The 19,825-nt window shown below is 56.2% G+C and overlaps 2 protein-coding genes across 2 annotated transcripts; both read right to left on the bottom strand.

The window, feature by feature from the left end:
• Positions 1–3,058: 3,058 nt before the first annotated feature.
• Positions 3,059–8,522, bottom strand: HEMGN (hemogen). Its single transcript, XM_084505358.1, has 4 exons — positions 8,433–8,522; positions 5,752–5,845; positions 4,831–5,366; positions 3,059–4,105 (listed from the first exon to the last, which is right to left on the bottom strand). The coding sequence occupies exons 1-4, from the start codon at positions 8,443–8,445 to the stop codon at positions 4,005–4,007; spliced, it is 744 nt and encodes a 247-aa protein (XP_084361484.1). The 5' UTR covers positions 8,446–8,522; the 3' UTR covers positions 3,059–4,004.
• Positions 8,523–13,429: 4,907 nt separating this feature from the next.
• SPINK4 (serine peptidase inhibitor Kazal type 4) lies at positions 13,430–16,002 on the bottom strand. The gene is made up of 4 exons (XM_084504787.1): positions 15,882–16,002; positions 15,429–15,463; positions 15,056–15,168; positions 13,430–13,601 (listed from the first exon to the last, which is right to left on the bottom strand). The coding sequence occupies exons 1-4, from the start codon at positions 15,940–15,942 to the stop codon at positions 13,547–13,549; spliced, it is 264 nt and encodes an 87-aa protein (XP_084360913.1). The 5' UTR covers positions 15,943–16,002; the 3' UTR covers positions 13,430–13,546.
• Positions 16,003–19,825: the final 3,823 nt, after the last annotated feature.

Raw genomic sequence — 19,825 nt, forward strand, 5'->3', positions numbered from 1 at the left:
CCTGGAAAGGGGAAAGACAGCAAGTCTAAATTGCAGTCATAGCATCACAGAGTCACAGAATGGTTTGGGCTGGAAGGGACCTTAAAGCCCACCCAGCTCCAGCCCCCTGCCATGGGCAGGGACACCTCCCACCAGCCCAGGCTGCCCAAAGCCCCATCCAGCCTGGCCTTGAGCACCTCCAGGGATGGGGCAGCCACAGCTCCTCTGGGCAGCCTGTGCCAGGGCCTCACCACCCTCTGAGTAAAGAACTACTTCTTCCTGATGTCTAATCTAATCTAATTTTTTTTTTTTTTTTTTTTTTTTTTTTTTTTTAGTTTAAAGCCATCTCTCTTTATTCTATTGCTCCACTCCCTGACAAAGAGTCAGCTTTCAGCAGGGGTTGGACTCAGGATCTCCAGAGGTCTCTTCTTGCTTCACTTTTTCTATGGTTTTGTGATTTCCTGATGACACAGGAGAGCCAGGCCAGCCTGTGGACTGCTGCTGAGCCCTGCCGTGCACATAGCCGTAGTCCTTGGCAGCCCTGGAACAATTAGAGATATATTTATTTAAACAGAAGGATCAGAGCTAATGATTTCTTGGCAGGAAATAGTGGCCAAGGAGGTAGTGAGTGTTTGCAGTCACCGGTATTTATTACCTCGAGTCAATATTGGTAAAACAACAAGAAAGGTGGTTTTTTTTTTCAGCTCTGCAAGACCAGGTTCTGGCAGGGTGGAATGACTTCACATTGGCCTCTGCTGGCCTCCAGCTGCCAGCTGCTGGCCTGGTTCTTTCTGCTCAGGCCTGGCTTTGACCTCACTTCTGCTGCGGACCAGAAAAAAAACCCTCCTGCTTAAAACACCACCCACGAGCAACAGCCTGCCACGACTCACCCCTGACATCCTGCACATGCAGGAGACCCCATTTCTCACGAGAAATCCAAGAAGAGAAATCCAAGAAACACAAACCAAACAGCATCTCTCCTCCAGTGCTGCTGGAAGCTGGCCATGCCTGCTCTGAGTGTCTGGCAGGCCGTGGTGGCCTCCTGCACGGCTGTGCCACGTCCCCTTGGATGCTCGCAGACCACGCAGGGAGGATGTGTGTGACCGTGTGCTGTGACCTCACTTTCTGCAGTGTCAGGAGAGGATCTCTTCAAACGCAGGGAATTTTATTCCTCTTTAATCTCTCGCACCTTTAAGAGACCACGGGAAAGACTACTCGGCAGGGCAGACTGCTGTCACTGCGATGTGGCCTGTGTTGTGGCTGTGTGAAGGCATCCTCAGCATCACCAGCCTTTCTTCTCTAGCCACAAACTCTTGCAGACAAATATGTGGCAGGCAGAAGGGTTTTCTGGAGCTCCCCATAAATAAATAAATAAATAAATAAATAAATCAGTCCTTTAAAAGCTGTGCCTGTCTCATTCAGTCCTTGGACGTGCATGGTGCACAGGGGGGTTGCAAAATGCAGCTGACCTTGTGCTGGCAACAGTCCAGCTGTAATCAGGAGGCTCAACAAGGGATAGCTTTTCCCAAAAGTTTATGGGCATGTTTTATGGCCACACTCTGTAGCAAATCCTTCTTCCTTCCCTATAGGAAGTAGTCTTCCTTTTCTAGTCACACGCAGCCAGGTCACAGCTATCTGTAAACTGCCAGGTCATAAAATAATCCACTCTCGGTGCCAGGCAGACTCCACCAGAAGAGACACTGGAGGTCCCTCCTGTTCTGTCCTGTACTTACATTGCTCAGGACACCAGCTCAGGGGCTTGCAGGCAGGATGCACCAGGTCCTTACCTGTTACTTGTAAGGCTGTGTGGGCAGAAGGAAGGTGTCTGCTCCTCTGAGGGCATCTGGTCAAGGTCTTTATCTAGCAGTATGCGTAAGACAGGAAGCCATAAATGAGAATACAGGGTCACAGCCCTGACCAACTTGATAACAGGTATGGTGCCAGGAAGATCGATTTGGTTGCTGCTGCTGGTAAGGCTGTGAGCCAGGTGGAGGGCTGCACACTATCTGCAGCACACGGGGCAAGGGGAGCGGCAGGAACAGGCTGCGGGTCGGGCAGAGGAGGGGAGGCAGTATAATGGGGTCAGTGATAAGTACAACACAGCACTCAGCAGAACGGGGTGTCCTGGGGGAGCCTTGCCCTGCCCTCTTGCCAGCAGAGCACAGCGAGGAGGAGGGCAGCATCGTGTCGGGCACTGGCCCTGCTCCCTGCACCATCACCCCCCCCCAGTATCACCAAGAAGGCTACGCTCAGCCAAAGGTCTCTGACCTCCCCTTTGTGTCAAACTCAGACCCTACTTTTCATCCCAGAGGGTGGAAATGTCCCCTTCTGGCCCCTCTTAAAAGCCTCTGTGGGTCTCAGGAAGGAGTGAAGGCGAGGGAGAGGAGGGGGAGGATGCTGCATTGCATCTGCAAAAGGTCACCCTCTCTGCCTTAGCTCCAGCAGCCCCCACCAGCCCACCCTCAGCTCCCTCCCAGCAGCAGGACCCACGCCAGAGGTGCACTTGGATCTCTACGTGGACAGGTTTTCACATGAATCCCGGGCAAATCAATACAAGGAAGGAGCTCTGTTACTTGCCCCCGTTCCAGAGAAAGAAACTGTAGTTTGCAAGTGAAAGTGCTGATAAGGAAGGCTTTATCTTTGTCTTGGTTATTCTGCAATAACACTTGTTACCTGCGGACACACCTTTCTCACCGGCTGCCAAAGAAAACAGATAGAGACAGAGCCCTAACGTGGGCTGCGCAGCGGCTGGGGTGGCTCCAGCACCTCAAGACCACCACAGGCATTTGCCGTGGGGAGCGGGCTGCTTCAAAGCCTCCCAGAAGCTGCTTCTCCCGGGTCTGAAAAGCTGTGGGAACAAGGTCCCATCTCCTCAGGCACGGAGGTGGGCACCAGGGATGGGTTCCTTTCCCTAGGAGCACTGCAGAGGGTTGGGGAGCTGGGGACAGCCACCAGCTCCTGCTGGGCCCCAGCACAGCGTGGGGGCAGGAGGGTCTCCTGCCCTGCCCACCCGCGGCAGATCCTGCAGCCCAGCCTCCTTGCAGTGTGGTGTGGACTTGCAAGAGTACCCCAGCACAGCTTTCATGTTGATGCTCAGCCATAAGTTTATTTAATTATTTTTTGTTGTTGTTGTTGTCGTTGTTCTCAAGGAGAAAGACCTTCTATGTCAGGGTGCACAGAAATGAAAAAAAAAAAAAAAAGCCACCCCCACCTGCACAGAGGAGAAGACCACAAGTCCTGAAATCTACACACTACACTCGATCTTAGCCAGAAGGCAAAGAAGTGAAATGTGGGAGGAGAGGAAGCCCTGTTCTTCACTGATTTCACAGAAATTCTGGGTACACGGCACAGGCACGTGTTTCTTTGGAGTCTCGGCCTGAAAGTTGGCTGGGGAGCTGCAGACACAACACCTGTGCAGAGCGGCCTCACGTCTCTGCCCCAAAATGGCACTTTCCTGACCAACACGTATGGTTCAGCTGGTCCTTGTTCTGCGATGGGGATCTGCTTGCCTTTGTCTAGTGTGGCTCAGCAAGGTGAGAGTTAATTGGCTTGCAGGAAAAACAACGCTCTCCTCAGACCTGAGGAAAGCGAGCTGTTTATCAGGACAGCAGACAGTGAGAAAGGCCTTTGGACCGCAGATAACAGCACAGGGATGGCTGGGTTTGTCAGAAGTAGGAAAAAAAAAAAAAAAAAAAAAAAAAAAAGCCCAAGCCACAGCTCTCTGGCCTGCTGGAAGTCACAGGGGGGTTCAGCTTTGCTATGGGGCTGGCATTTCCCCGGGGTGGGTTGGAGGCACCTTTCAGAAATGGGGACAGGTGCCTGTGGGGACAGCGCCCTGCAGCGAGGGGCAAGGGGCACGGCCCTGCTCTGCAGACCAAAAGCAGCACTGGGAGCACACTGGCCAGGAGACTCTGGGCTTTGTTATTCACTGGGAAGGAGGGGCTCTAAATCTCTCTACGACACTCACAAGAGTTTCTCTCAGACAGAAAAGTGTAAGTGAGAACATTAAGACCGGAGAGAGAAAGCTAATACAGGACTGATGGGAAGCTGCTCTCTTTGTCGTCTTCCACGGGGGTGTTCACATCTTCCGGTATCATTTCTGCAAGTTTCAGCATTTCTTCTTCACCTGCAAGGCATTTCAGAGACAGGTCACCTGCACGTCGCCACCCAGGGACGTGGGGGTCCCCGGGGAGCTGGAGGGGCTCTGAGGGGGCTGATGGCCACCAAGTGCAGGCCTGACGCTGGCACAGCTGTAGGAAGGCCTCCCGAGCCCAGCTGGCAACCAGCTCGGTGCCCACCACGGCGTGTCCCCTGCAGACGTGCACACCCCCAGCCCCGGCTGCCCCTTCCTCTCCCCAGCACCCCTCTCCAGCCCCGGGCCAGGAGATGTCTGGCACTCCCCGGCCTGCTCTGGTCTCAGGAGATTGCCTCTCCTCTTCGCAGCACGTCTGCTCTGGCCTGGCTCTTGGCAGGGAGCTGGGGGGCACGGTGACCCACTGTCACGTTGGTCACGTCTGACCCCCTGGCTGCTTTCGTTTCGGGCAGCAGAGGGCTGGGGGCAGGCACTGCTGGGCTCTGTGAACCAGCAGCGTTGCTGTTGCAAAGTCTCTTTGCCTGGCCTGTTGTCCCAGGGAGGTGCATCAGGACACATATACTTCTTCCCCGTGCGAGAAAGCCCACAGAGACGTCCTTAGCATACAAGCTGTTTAGGACTAGCAACCACAGACCCCGTGCCAATCACCCTGCTGACTGCAGAGGGCTTTTTGTCCCTCCCCATGACTCGGGGAGCAGTATCTGCCCGCACAGCCCCAACCCATGGGCCCGCACACCCCCGTGGGGACGGCAGCTCACCCAGAGGGCTCTGGCTCCCGGATGGCAGATAAAGCAGAGGGCTCTGGCTCCCAGATGGCAGATCAAGCAGAGGGCTCTGGTTCTCAGATGGCAGATTATCTCGAGGACTCTTGCTCCCAGACGGCAGATCACTCGGAGGACACTTGCTCCCAGATGGCAGATCACTCGGAGGACACTTGCTCCCAGATGGCAGATTGCCCAGAGGGATCTGGCTCCCAGATGGCAGATTGCCCAGAGGGATCTGGCTCCCAGATGGCAGATCACTCAGAGCAGCCTGGCTCCCACATGCCACGTCTCCCCCCAGTGCTCCCATCTGCACCTCATCGGGCATCTCCTCCTGTACGGTGCCCACCATGGATGGCTGGTCTTGGTGTGCTGGCACGGTGGGCACCAGCTCAGCCTCCTTCTGCGCCAGGGGCTCACATTTCGGCTCTAGTTCTGACTTCAGCACGGCTTGTGGTTCTGGCTTCACCTCAGACCGGCGGCGCCGTCCTCTTCCAGCTCCTCTTCTTGGCCGCTTGATCTTCTCCTGCTCCCTGTTGGGGGGATTTCACGTGGGCAAAGGGTTGGGCACACGCAGGGGGCACCCACCAGTACACCCCAGTGGAGACTGGGGTGCTCTGCGTGGGGACTGCGTGTGGCTGAACCAGGCTGTGGGGGTTTGGACACCGTTTTTCAGCCCGCCCCGTGCCGTGGCTGAGGATTGCTTGCCACCAAACCCACCGCCTGTGTGACCACCTCCATCTTTCTCGGCCCCCTTGTGCCAGCCCAGACCTTTAGCTGGTCCCACTGGCCGTGGGACACCTGTGCCAGCCAGGGCCTCTCCTCGCAGAGGACACAGGGGGCCCTGCCAGGCTCTGTCCTCATGTGAAGACTGTGCCTGGGCTCAGGAAAACGCCTGACAGCATAAGCAAGTTTTACCCTAAAGCCCACTGAACTGAATCCTTCTCCTGGGCTTCTTCCTTTCTCTTCCGCAGCATCTCCCGGTCTCTCAAGCCTCGTCGGGTGGTGGCACCTACAAAGACAAGAGGAGGGTGAGCACGACGGCGCAGCCACGGGGCGAGGCGAGCCCTGCCTGCCTGGTGACAGAGCATGGGCGCAAGTGACCTGGCTCTTTTTGCCACGAAGCAGGTCTCGATACAAAACTACGTGGGGTGCTGTGCTTCCAGACCAAGGCTTAGAAGGGCTCCAGATAGCTTCCCAAGACAGTGATATCGCAGCCACCTACACGCTGGAAAACGAATCCCCCAGCCTCACTGAGCCTCCCTCCGTGCCCTGATCCTAACCAAAAGCACCCCTGGTCATGTAGCAGTAGGTGTGATGGTTTCTGATCTGGTCAGCCCCAGATCTTCTAGCTTAGACTCCGGCTCGTGGAGTCTTTGTTAAGACCTGGCTGAGGTCAAATAACAAGAGACCATTTCCTTGAGGAAAAGGGGCAGTAGCAATACCAGTAGGAGTACCACTTCCTTGGAGCCTGCAGGGAGAGGAGAGTCTTCCCACACGTACACTGAGCAGATCACAAAAGCACTGCTTTTCATAGTTTCAACAAATCCCACACATCGAAAGAACAACCAAACGATGTCCTGCTCCTCGCAGGTGTAATCAGAGCCAGCTTCTTCCACGGAACAGGCTCTGCTCACGTTAACATAGTAGGTCAAATGAGAGGGAAATTGTCATTTTGTCTTTCTTTAGCCTAGCTGGGACAATTGGCAGGGTGGGAGGGACTTCCCTCCCACAGCTCTTGTCTCCCAGATGTCTGAGTTAAATGTGAGAAAAGTCACAGCCCAGGACAGAACAAACACACACACAATCAACTGAAACACCAACCAACCAAAAATAAATAAATAAATAAATAAATAAATAAATAAATAAAAGCCAACCTCTGCTCAAAATAGGTCTGTACACAGGACACCTCTGATAACTAATAACAATTGTGGAGAAATTTAGCTCGGAAAGAATCTCTGGATTCCCTGAGGGCCTCTGTCCCAGTGACCCGTTCAAAGCAGGACCAGTTTTAAAACCACATCAGGTTATTCAGAGCCTTGCCCAGAGATGCTGGGAAAACCTCACAGGCCACCTTCCTGCTCCCTGCACCACTCTCACTGTGAAATCTTCTCCTTTCTACCCAGCCACGTTTGCAGCATGGACCTGGTGCCTCCTGTCCTTTCCCGGTGCACCTTTTCAAAAAGTCTCTCCTCCGTGACTCCTACTAGATAGAGAGGCTGCAACAACATCTCCCTCTCAACCACTTCTTTCCTTGTCTAAACAACCCCAGCTCCCTCTGTCCTCGCGTGCCAGCTGCTGCAGCCTTCAGCAGCTTTGGTGGCTGTGCACTGCACTCATACCAGCGTGGCTTTGTCTTTTTTTTCTGCTGAACTGCCCAAATCTGGGCATGGTACTCCACATGCTGTCTAACAACGACAGCAGCCACCATCACAACCACAGAAAACAAATATAACCCTACTTTCTGTTGTTGCCTCTTAGCTTTTATGTCCTTCTGACAGCTACTTTCTCGTTCCAGGAGCCCCTGTTGCTCTGAGCACAGCAGAGACAAGAGGAGGAGGCAAACCCTCTCCCACAAGCCCTGCAGCCTATCTGGGCTGCAAGGAAGGGAGGCAAGAGGGTGCAATTTAGATGTGAAAGCCACCAGATACACACGCAGTGTCCGAGTTTCTCAGTGATGGCAAAGGTATCTCGGCTCGACCAGAGCCTCCGAGACGGAGAGCGCTGCTCTTGGACTGCGCAGCGTGCAGCTGTGCAGGGGAATGCACGGGCATTCTCCAGCTGGGAGGCTGTCTCCCGAGGTGAAGCAGCATCACAGATAGCACAGCCGGCAGGAGGTTTTGCCATCCACAGGGGAAAAGGCAGGAAGGTGAGGTGACAAGCAGCAGATCTGCACAGTGCTCGGGTTTAACTACCCACGTACACGATCCCTTGCACATCCCTTTGCAGCACTCAGTGTAACTTTCTTTCAAAACACCTTGTGAGCCACACAAGCACTTCTGGCTGCATGCAGTCGGTCTCCTTCCCAACCCACCCAAAGCAAATTGCTCTGCACAGCCAGAGAACACCCCTCATTCATTTCCAGCTGGTCCCACACAGCACTCCCAGAGCTGCTCCAAAGCTGCGAGCCACCCACTAGCACCAGGCAGGGAAAAAAAAAAAAATCACACTAAAACACCTGCACCCCAATGAAAAGTTAGTTAGCAGAGGATGTAAAGATACAGAGATGAGCTGAAAAAAAATCCATCAAGTTAGAAGAACGGTGAGAGAGTACTCTCAGCCTGCAGGCAGGCACTGTATTGACACTGCCTCAGCAACTTTTTCTGAGCTGGAGAGCCTTTATAGGTGCTTCTGTCTTCGTGACCTGCAACATGACACAGAAAAAGCCACATGCACTTGCAGTTAAATGCGCATCCTCCATCCCCCAGCCATACACCGGTTAATTATTAACTTCTTTTTTGGAAACCGCTAGTGACAAAGATCATTCTCTCCTCCCTCCAAAAAAAAAAAGTGATTAGGGTCAGCATTACCTGGCACAGCATGCTCCTCAGGAGCTGCAGAGGGTAGCAGGGAAGGGGCTGTATAGAGCAAGGTCTTACCTAAACTTTCCATGTCTCCACAGGTTTAAGTAAAAAGCAGCTTATTTCCCCGGGAAAAGAATCTGGAGCTACTGGTGCGGCAGAATGAGAGCTTGGAAAAAAAAAAAAAAAAAAAAAAAAGCAGACTGCCCGCCCCAAAGAGCTTATCTGTACAGGCCACTACTAGAGTAATAATACTCCCCTTATCACAGTGCAAAGGTGTGTGAGAGCCTGCTCAGGACCTACTGTGTGGTCTACAGAACGCGCCAGTGTTTCTAAACAGCAGTTCCGCTTCAGATAGGAAGCAAGCGCTCGCCGCTGCCAAGCCGCGGCTCCGATGCCTTCCTTCAGAGCGGGGAGAAGCTGCCTGGCAGGGCAGGATGCCCCACAGCCTCGCCGCCTGAGAGGCAGGGAGGTGTTGGGGGACTCTCCATCGCTCTCGTGAGACCCCAGCCGGGACACGAGCTGCTGGGACGCTGCTCGCAAGAGGGTCCGAGTGGTGGTGGGGAGGGACCTCCAGCTCCTGCAGCCGGGGTGGAGCACAGGAGAGTGGCACTGTACATTTCGGAGGGCCATAAGGATGTCTTATGGCATTATTTGGAGACTGCCAAATTCGGGTGACCTGTGCGAGGGCTGCAACACCTTCCTGGGGAACCCAGACAAAATAAGGAGTCCGCAGAGGGACCCCTGAGGGGCTGGATGAGCTGAGGAGCTCCTGATGTCCCGTACCCAGTGGGCCACCTATGAGCAAAGCATGTCCCTTGTGAAGCAGGATGGTGGAGGGCAGCCCCCAAAAAAGCCACTGGGAAGACCCAGCCAGGCTCTTGCTCCCACCAGAGGCTCTCCTTTGGTGGTTGCTCCTATCTGCCCCGGTCCCACTGCAGCCCCACACCTGCCCAGCCTGAAGACCCACTCAGGCTCTGCAGGACCATCGTGTGGCTGCCAGGGGGAAGTTTCTGATGCTTATTTTGGCTTCAGCCCCGAGACCCTGCTCCCTGAGGGGCAGGGTGGACTGCTCGGCAGGGTCCGTGCGGCTGGGACCCCAGGGCGCTGTGTATCCTGGCTCCCTGCACATCGAACGAGGTGGGAATCCTGAAAACCTCCAGAGCAAGATCCAGGCTGGATGCGGGTGGGTTTCCTGGGGTGTAACCTGGTGGGCCCTGGTCATCTCTGCTGCCTCTCTGCCTACCCCCCCCCCCACAGTTACTGCTTCTCCCCAGGGCTCCTCCCCGGTGTCCACTGCAGATTACTCCGTGCCTCACGTGGGGCAGGGCGGGCTTCGGAGGCCTGAGGGAAGCGGCAGGGTGGTGGCAGCCAGGCAGATGTGGGGAGGCTCTGATACGGGAGGGTGGGTGAGGAGCGTGACTGGCACGCAGAGATGTGGGGCTTCCAAGTCACTTTTGGGGAGTTCCCTGGGTCTCGGTCACCAGCGGAGGCAAGGTGTGCTCCCCGCTCGGCCTGGCGCTGCGTGGCCCTGGGGACACCCTGCCTCACGCACACATCCCCAAACCCCTCTCTCGTGGGATGCTGCCCCCGTGTGAGCTGGGAATACCCTGGGATCCCCGGGCTGCTTGCAGGTGATGTGCCATGTGGCTGTTGCGGGTCCACCAGCACCAGCTGCCCAGCGAGCACCAAGGGGCTGCGGCCCGCACGGGGATGGGCATGGTGCTGAGGAGCTCGCACCTACGAGCTTTGGCACCACAACCGAGCTGCTCCACCTGCTCGGGCTGTGGCTGAGCTCAGCCTCTCACCCCTCGCACCTCCTGTTGGGGAGAAGCACGCAGCCGCTCCAGAGCCTGCTGAGGTCTGATAAATTGCTCTTGACTCAGCAAAACAGTGCCACGGGGCACCGCAGAGATGGTGCTGCGAGTGTTTACTCCACTCCAGCCTCTTTCCAGCTGGGTGGAAAACGATAAATTCCTCAATATCGTTCATAAATGAAAGAGCTGCGGTGCCCTCGGAGTCTTCTGAGGTACTTAACAGGACAGACGGGTGCTAAGCCCCAGTTTCCTCGATGGAGACCTGGGGAACCCTCACCAGAGTGCTTTCTGAGCTTCACCCTTGTTTCCCCTCTGCCTGGCATTGCTACAGCAAGGCAGCACCCAGAGACATGCCTGTCCCTCCTGTAGGGACCGGCACAGCCCTGAAGTTACCCCGGGGATCAGCACGGGGAGCTATGTGGCTGTCATGCAGGGTGCCAGGGCACATCTTCCAGTTTTGTCCTGCCTGACGGTGCACGACACTTCTCCAGGAGCAGGGCCACCAGCTGCTGCTGCAGGCTGAGCTCTGGTGCCTGTGGGAGCAGAGGACACCCTCTGCAACTGATGCATGAAGAGACGGGAGACACATGAATAAATCCAACAGGCAGAACTATGCAAAAAATAAACAGGAATTTGTGTACTCCAGCAGGAGCAAGACCTTTGTGGCCAGGGTAACACGTCTGCCCTGCCACAGTCCTGCTGCCACCAGCTCCTCCCGTCTCTCCTGACCAAGCCAGGCTTTCGAGCCAGGCTCTCTGCACCAGGCTGGACCCTGCCATCCCCTGCAGCCCGTGGTGGTTTTACAATTACACCCCTCGCCTCGCCTTGCTGCGTGAAAGAAACAGCCAAACCCGCCGGTCCCCGGGGAGGGCGCGTGCTGCCGCATCCGCCACGCAGCGAGCCAGCACCGACCCTGCCTTGGGGCTGCCCACGCCTTGACCTTGAAGGTCTGGCCCGCGAGGAGCGTGCACCAGGGCCCTGCAGCCCCTGGGTAAACACGCCGCGCTGTGCTGCGGGCATGCAGCTTCCCTCTTCAGAAGCGCCGCCGAGCCATCCCTGTTGATTTTTCCCGTCCCGTGCAAACAAACAGACCCGGCTCCTGGGGGAGATGCGCAGCACCGCGCTGGCGGGCTGCCCTCGCTCCATGCAGCTCGAGACCTGCTCCCCTGTCCCATCTGGGGCCGAGGTGCCGCTGGCCCCACAGCAGCAGGGACCCCCAGCAGGCAGAGCTGCCCTGCTGTGTCCTGCCCACGGGGGTGCCCCAGGGTGCAGGGGAGAGCAGGGCGGGGATGGAGCTGTGTGCTCACCAGCGCTCGCTGTCCAAAACCCCATCAAACCCTTCCCCGAGGTGCAGGGGACACCTCCTGAGGCTCGCTGGCAATGCAGGAGACCATCCCCTGATCCCCCGGCCTCTCCCTCCCCAGCTGAGGGCTGGAAGGGGGAAATGTGCTTCCAGCTGATAGGAGAGTCCCGGGGGGACAAGGGAACGAGGGGCGCAGTGACGGCACTACACACAGACAACCTGCGTGCAGCTGTGGTCCCCACACCTGCAGAAGTGGAAAGCACCTAGAGAAGGGCAAGAGGGATGCTCAAAGCTCTGGACAGCTATCAGCAGCTAGCCGGGCTGGGGGCAGCACCTGTGGAGAGGCAGACTTCGAGTCATGGGGAGCAACAGCAAGACGAAGGCAGGTGGGAGGAGATGCTTTGGTTCAGGGGCAGCTGCTGTTTCCAGCGTGCAGACATCAGCAGACCTCCGTGCTGACCTTGTGATAGTCGCTGATAGGGCTTCAGACAGCAACAAGACCAGGGCAGGGAAGAACTTCAGATGACAGCAACTGCCTCCAGACCAGAAAACAGCTGAAATCCCAGGGCTCTGTGCACACCTCATTACCCCCCTAGCACACCCTCCTGCAGGTATTTGCTCTTGCTGTCTGCTCATGGTCCCTGTGCTGGGGACAACAGGTCAGCAGGACCTCCAGTCTGACCGAGCACGGCTGCGTCACGTCAAATCTGTCACCGCTGGCTTTGTCTTGCATTGCAGGGCTGCAGTGTCCCACTGGGAGGTCACAGGAGGGAGCAGAACCAGGAGAAGGGTGTCTGGGTGTGGGGATGGACATGACCAGCTGGCCAAGCACACTGGCACAGGTCCCAGACTCACGGGGTGGCCACTGAGTTTGGGGAGCTCACTTTACACGTAGGGAGCTCGCTTTCCTCAAACCCCTAAGGGGCTGGTGTGCCTTAAAAACCTGGGGGTGTTTAAGGAAGGGTTGGACGTGGTGCTTAGGGACATGGTTTAGTGGGTGTCATTGGTGGGAGGGGGACGGTTGGACCGGATGATCTTTTCAAAGCAACCCAATGCTTTGTTGAAGCTATGCCAAAAAAAAAAAATAAATCCCAACGAGTCATGCTCCCGGGACACAACATCTGGAGCAGAGCCGCACTGAGTTCAGGAGGAAAGCCTCGGATTAGTCAGCGTCCTCTGACCTCTGCCACCACGAGCCAAGGGAATCCCTTGCATAATCAAGCTGTGCAACGCAGTGACAGGTATTTATTGAAAGGTGAGTCACGTCACAGCTAGTAAAAGCAGGAGATGAAAGAGCAGAGGTAGCCCCACGGGTGGCTGGCTGATGACAACAAGCATTACCTGCGCTGGATCATACTGCACCGCAGTGCCAAAAATTGGCCCTGACACGAGGAGCAACCTAGAGCCGGAACCTGGCAGCTATTTGGGACGTGCTGTTCCCCGGGAGCAGCCCAGGGGATCGGTTCAGCTTGGGGGCGACCCCTTGGAGTTTCAGGGTCTCCACTCGGCTCATTCAGTGCTCCCGTGGGTTATCTGGACTGCCTCCTGTGGTGGAGCAGTCTCAGGTGAAAAGCTAAATAGCATCTCATATGACAAGTGCAAATGCTGCTGTTTTCAGTTCGCATCAGCTCTGGAAGGAAAGGTGGTTATTAGGGAGCTGGAGAGAAGGCTGTCGACGCCCACGCTGGAGAAACTTTAGGTTCCCTTTGATAAATTGCCTCCTACAGAAAACTGTATTTTTTCAGCACCGCCTTCACCAGGATCTCAAAGCTATGTGTGCTTCTCGCTACTCCCACATGTCCTTTCTCCAAGGAATGTGGGAGAAATAATACACACAGTGCAGAGCCCTGTATGCAGCACGGATTTGAAATTAATGTTTTGACTACACGCTTTTAGTAGCCCTTTGTAGGAACTGGCTCGTGTCATTTTCCCCCATAAAAATAATGCTATTGAAATATGATTATGCATGTAATTTTATTATTCGCCATCCCGGCCTGAAATGTTCGATCTGCACAGAGCACACAGGATCAATTAATCACCTGTTTCCAGGCTCAGGAAAGCCACCAGAAAGCTCAGGTATCTCTGCACATCCCGTCATTCAAAATCCGGATGTCTTGCCTGGTTTTCCTAGAATCATGTAGGGAAAGAGAACAAAGAGCTTGAAAAAAATGTTCCCTGGAGTCACGCTTGGTCTCCCACCTAGCCTGTCTAGATCCGAGCACTTACTCTGAAATCGGTTTGTTCATTTTTATGTCTTAAAAAAAGGTGAGATGTCCGCAAGCCACCCCGGCCTGTAGAGCTCCCCTCCCTGCCTGTGTGTGTGGAGGTCCCGCTGCCGAGGACCCTGCACCACCCTCCTGGGGCAGGGCTTTCCCCCGTGTCCCACCTGAAGCTCCCTGGGTGCCCTCAAGAGGTCCCTGTTGCCCAAATTTGTGGTGGTCCCCGTGGCTTGAAAGGCTGCCAAAAGCCGTGAGGCACGTGGCTGGGTGCCTGCACCCAGAGGTCCCTGCCCGTGCAGACTGGCTGCCCGGTCTACCTGTCTGCACAGCTGGGTCCAGATCTCCCCTCTCCAGCACAAGAAAGCCCTGGGCCTTTTCAAGAGGGTCCAGAGGAGGGCTGGAGCACCTCTCCTGTGAAAACAGGCTGAAGGAGCTGGGGTTGTGCAGCCTGGAGAAGAGAAGGCCCCAGGGAGACCTTGCAGTGGCCTCCCCGTGCCTAAAGGGGGTTGCAGGAAAGCTGGGGAGGGACTCTTGGTCAGGGGGTGGCGTGAGAGGACAGGGGGTGACAGCTTTACACTAAAAGAGGGGAGATTTAGATTAGGCATTAGGAAGAAGTTCTAATCCTTCACTCAGAGGGTGGTGAGGCCCTGGCACAGGCTGCCCAGAGGAGCTGTGGCTGCCCCATCCCTGGAGGTGCTCAAGGCCAGGCTGGATGGGGCTTTGGGCAGCCTGGGCTGGTGGGAGGTGTCCCTGCACATGGCAGGGGGCTGGACTGGGTGGCCCTTAAGGTCCCTTCCAACCCAAACCACTCTGTGACTCTGTGATTCTCCGGCCACAGGCAGCACGGCATGGGGACCTTCTCTCATCCTCTGTGAGGCACCTGGTTTGCTGCCAGCCTGCAGACACTCGTGTTGGAGTGTCTCTTGGCTGTAGATCCTGACCCCACCTTCTGGTGGACCTGCTGACCATGCAGCTGCTGGCTGATCCGATTTAGCAAGCTGATCCAGTGCATAAATACTGAGCTCTTTTGTGGGATCAGCCCGTTGCCACTGTAACGTGTACAATCACTCAGTCTGCAGCTGTGTGGTCCCTAAATGCGCTGCCAAGGAAGGAGACAACACCTGCAAGGGCTAGGGGCATTCCTGTGCCTGTCCTCGGGCACTGCCAGCACGGAGAGGTGAAGCTCAAGGCTGCAAAGCCAGGCTCAGCTGATGAAAAAAGAAAAAAAAAAAAAAGTCCACTTTGCTGGCAGGCCTCTGCGTGCTTCCCATGCTGTGGCTTTCCCACGGTGTTTGACAAGTGCCCGCTTTCAGACGGCTAAAATTAGACCCCTGGAGGCCTCTGCCCAGGGCATGAGCTTACATTTTCTGTACACAGAGCAAGCACTCATTGGCGTAGGTGTTCCCGTCGGTGCCACAGACAGGCAAGTTCACCAGGGGGCAGGCCAGCAGCTCAGCCATCTCTCCGCACACCGGCTGGAAGGGAGAAACCACAGCAAACATTTCAGAACCAGCAGCTCTCCCTTCTTCCTCCCACAGCATCTGGGCAGCAGCGAGTGTGGCTGGAGCTGGTGGCACGGCGGCTCGGAGCATCCCTTCTGCCCTGCACAGGGCAGGGCCTGCACGCAGAGGCTGGGTGCACTTTCTGGGAACAGCCTTTCTCCCAGGCATGCCGGGCGCTGAGGCAGCCAGATCTGATCTGAAGCCACGAGCCAGAGCATATGGAAATCTCTTACCCTTCTCAGGCCGTTCCCTTCATCCAGCTCTGCCCCTGAAACAGAGCAGAGACCCTAGAGGTTGGCACAGGGGGATTAAGCAACACTTGTGACCCTCCTTTCCAGCAAGAACCAGCAGCAGGAGCACGAGCCATTGACAGAGGGGCCAAGATGTGAATGCCTGTTCATCAACACCATCACTGAGCCCCTCTCCCACAGCTCTCCCTCCCAGGCTCTGCACCAGGAGCTCCACCGAGCACCGAACACATGGCAGGAGCACCCTGCACCAGGTTTGCTCCGGTCCTCCTTCTCCCACCCTACCACGCCGCCTCTGTGTTGCCTTGTCCCCCTCACCTCCTCTCCAAAACAGACTTTCTGTTTGTTTGGGGTACTTTTTCTGCCCTCCCTTCCCATTTTTTGGTCTCTCCCAACCTGCCATTGAGGATCTGTCTCCCGGCAGCAGAGAGGACTTACCACTGGTGGTGATGAGGGCCACCAGCACCACCGCCAGCCCCAGCAGCTCCCTGGCGGGCATGGCCGGACCAGGCGCACGCGCTCGTGCACCTCGCTGTGCTCGTAGTGGCTTTTATAGGGGAGGGTGCTGGCTTATCTCGGCGGCACTGGGAAAAGCAGCATTTTGAGCAGCATTTGACCTGCACTGGGAATGGGCCAACTGTGCACTCAGGGAGACCTGGCTGCTCTCACGTGGCTGATAAACCGCAGCATGCCAGCTCCTGTGCTGGCACTGGTGGAGGCTGTTATTAAATCCCATTGCGCTGTAGTGGCCGGGTGATGCTGCTCTTCTCTCCCACCCAGCCAGCCTTCCTCTGGGCATGTTACCCCCAGATCAGTCCTCTGGCTTTGCAGCTACCGTTCTTCATTCTCTGCTGAACAGCGACAGGACCCGAGGGATTGGCATGGAGCTGGGACAGGGGAGGGTCAGGCTGGGGGTTAGGGAAAGGGTCTGCACCCAGAGGGTGGCCGGGCACTGGGACAGGCTCCCCAGGGCAGTGGTCATGGCACCAAGCTGCTGGAGTTCAAGGAGTGTTTGGACAACGCTCTCAGACACATGGTTTGATTCTGGAGTGGTCCTGTGTGGAGCCAGGAGCTGGACTTGATGATCCTTGTGGGTCCCTTCCAATTCAAGGTATTCTGTGAGTCTGTGATTCGTACACAACAGAGAGCTCCTATTTGACTGGGAGATATTATGTACAAAAAGCTGCAAAATTTGTGTTGATTTGGTTGGCTGTGCCATGGCCCGAACAAGGATGTTTCAGGACTTTCCACTGAGGGACTTTTCAGCAAGGACCACCGCTCCAGAAGACCCCTGCTGTTTCACCTCTGTAAATGCATGCCCGACATCAGTCTTTTCATGTGAGCATCCTCACTGCCTCTTCCTGAGAAAATGAATTTCCCACATCCACGTCACCACCTTCCTCAGGTGAATGGAGGTCAACTGATACAGGGAGAAGGATGGAAAAGAGTACCAGAAAGTCCATAGCTGAAGACCACTGTTGACTAGATCTCCTCTGGGACAGACGTGCCCAGGTTCAGCTTGGGCCAGCAGCAGCAGAGGGTCTCTTGCACCCTGGCTTTGTGTGCAGGGTAGGTGTCCCAACAGAAGCCACCGGCAGGCTGGCAGAGCTCCAGTAAGGCACAGCACCACGTGCACTTGCTGAGGAGCCAGCCGTGACCATTCTCAGGACATTTCTCCCCCGTGGTCTCAGCTGAGGCTTATCACAGTACGTGCCGGCCCTGGTCGGCTGAGACGAACAGGAATGGCTTGGTGAACATCCCCTGTGGCCATGGAGGCACAGCCCAGCATGGGCCTGCAGGCCGTGGGCTCTCATCCTCCTGCCTCCCTGCAGTACCTGCCTCAGCACGACTGTGGCCGGGTTTTGGGAAGGAGCAAGGTTGTTTCTGAGGACAAATAGCTTCAGGACTCCCCTTGCAGAAACATGCCTCTGCGACATTTAGATGGCTGTGCACGTTTTATATTCTCTCTTCAAGGAGTTTATGCAGTTCAATAACCTTTGGTTTTTATTATAATTCCACTTTGGAAATCCCTCAACTAAAGTAAATATTTAACTGCATTAGCAGTTGCTCCTGAGGCATGGGGGGGTGGGGGCTGTTGTGGTTGTTTAGTCTAGTACCGGGGAGATCCGATAGCGGCCTACACCCAGCAGAAGGGCACTTATGAAGCTGGAGGAGCCAATCTCTTCTTGATCACCCCAGGTGACGCGACGAAAACAGCGGGCACGAGCTCAGGCTGGGTGTTGGAAACCCAGGAGGGTGAGCGACCAGACCAGCAGGGAGGCGGGGGGTCTCCGTCTTCAATGAGACGCCTACAACGCCACGGTCACCCTGACCAGGCAGTGGGAACGGCCCTGCCATCTGCAAGGCTTGATGGCAGAGCCCTAGAGGGCCCTGTCCTACAAAGACAGCAGCAGCAAAGTTAAAACAACACACAGAGGCATGACGAAGGGGAAACCACTGCTTGCGGGATGGCTGTGCCTGTTTCCTCTTTGTCTTCAAGCACAGCCTTGGAGCCCCTGAGGAAGAGTCCTGCCCCTCAGATCACAGAGGGAGAATCACAGAATCACAGAATAACCCGAGCTGGAAGGGACCCATAAGGATCATCAAGTCCAACTCCTGGCACCGCACAGGTCTGCCCAAAAGTTTAGACTATGTGGCTAAGTGCACAGTCGCTTTTTAAATTCAGACAGGCTTGGTGCAGTGACTACGTTCCTGGGGAGCCTGTTCCAGTGTGCAACCACCTTCTCAGTGAAGAACCTCTTCCTGATGTCCAGCCTAAACTTCCCCTGCCTCAGCTTAACACCATTCCCATGGGTCCTGTCACTGGTGATTACGGAGAATAGGTCACTTGCCTCCCCACTCACCCTCATGAGGAAGTTGTAGACTGTGATGAGGTCCCCCCTCAGCCTCCTCTTTTCCAGGCTGAACAGGCCCAGTGCCCTCAGCCGCTCCTCATATGTCTTCCCCTCTAAGCCCTTCACCATCTTCGCCACCCTCCTCTGGACACTCTCTAACAGTTTCATGTCCTTCTTGTACTGTGGTGCCCAGACCTGCACACAGTACTTGAGGTGAGGCCGCACCAGTGCAGAGCAGAGCGGGACAATCACCTCCCTTGACCTACTAGGGATGCCGTGCTTGATGCACCCCATGGTACAGTTGGCCCTCCTGGCTGCCAGGGCACACTGCTGGCTCATATTCAACTTGCTGTCAACCACAACCCCCAGATCCCTCCCTGTGGGGCTGCTCTCCAGCGTCTCATCGCCCAGTCTGTACGTGTAGCCAGGGTTGCCCCGTCCCAGGTGCAGGACCCAGCACTTGCTTTTGTTAAACTTCATGTGGCTGGTGATCGCACAGCTCTCCAGTCTGCCCAGGTCTCTCTGCAAGGCCCTGCCACACTCATCCGAGTCCACAAAGTCCTTCCTTGGGACCGACGGGAGGCTTCCTGGTGGCCACGTGCCGCAGCGTTGCTCCACGTTGCTCCGGCTGCACACGGGAGAGCCACGCCTTCAGGCCCAGCCCTTCCTCCCCTCTGTCATGGGTGTTTTGGCAGGGACACCTTCTGCCGTGCCCAGCTCTGACGCAGCGCATCGCCTGCCACGGGGCCGCGGTGTCTGCAGACCTGCAGCCTCGGGTTGCGTCACATCACTCTTGCTCCACATCTGCCTGGCGGCCTTATCGGCAGCGTGGCCTTGATGTCATCGCTGCTCTGCCCAGCACCCGAGGCTTCCTCTCTGTTATCTGTCACCTTCGCACCTGCTTTCGGACCCCCGCTCGCACTGGTGCTTTAACTCCTGCCCTGCTGATCCCCCCCCAGTGCTTTTACGTGCTTACCCCCTTCAGCACCAGGGACCACCAGCAGTGAAGCTGTGACAGGACAGAGGGCTGCCCTGCTTCTGTGACCCAAGCTGGGGCACACAGCACATCGTGCCATCATGCCAGGAGGGAAACTGTAAAGAAGACAGCAAGTGGCATGGTCATGCCCATCCTTAGCTCCCTCCCTGCCTCCAGGTGGCTCTCACAGCGACGATGGTCATCCCTGCTCTGCCTCTCCTTCGTGAGCAGGAGGAAGAAGGACTCGCTGTGTCACACGCAGAAAAGCAGGCGTGCAGGTGCCCAGAGGTTTTCCTTGGGACGTACCGGGAAGCCAAAAACCCACCTGCCCTGCGCAGGTCACCCTGCGTCACCCAGAGGGGAGCCACCGTCACCACCAGCCGGGAAATGGGACCCGCTGGATCCATCCCACAGCCTCAGCCGCCTCCCTGCTGCCCGGCTGCTGTGGGTAAATACGCCCACGTGGCAGGCAGCGAGCTACGCTCGCAATTCCTCCGGTGATTCAGAAATTCCCCATGACACCACGGGCTGTGAGCACAAGACCGGATGAA

The sequence above is a fragment of the Aythya ferina genome, assembly GCF_964211825.1.
Source record: "Aythya ferina genome assembly, chromosome: Z".
NCBI classification, from domain to species: Eukaryota; Metazoa; Chordata; class Aves; order Anseriformes; family Anatidae; genus Aythya; species Aythya ferina.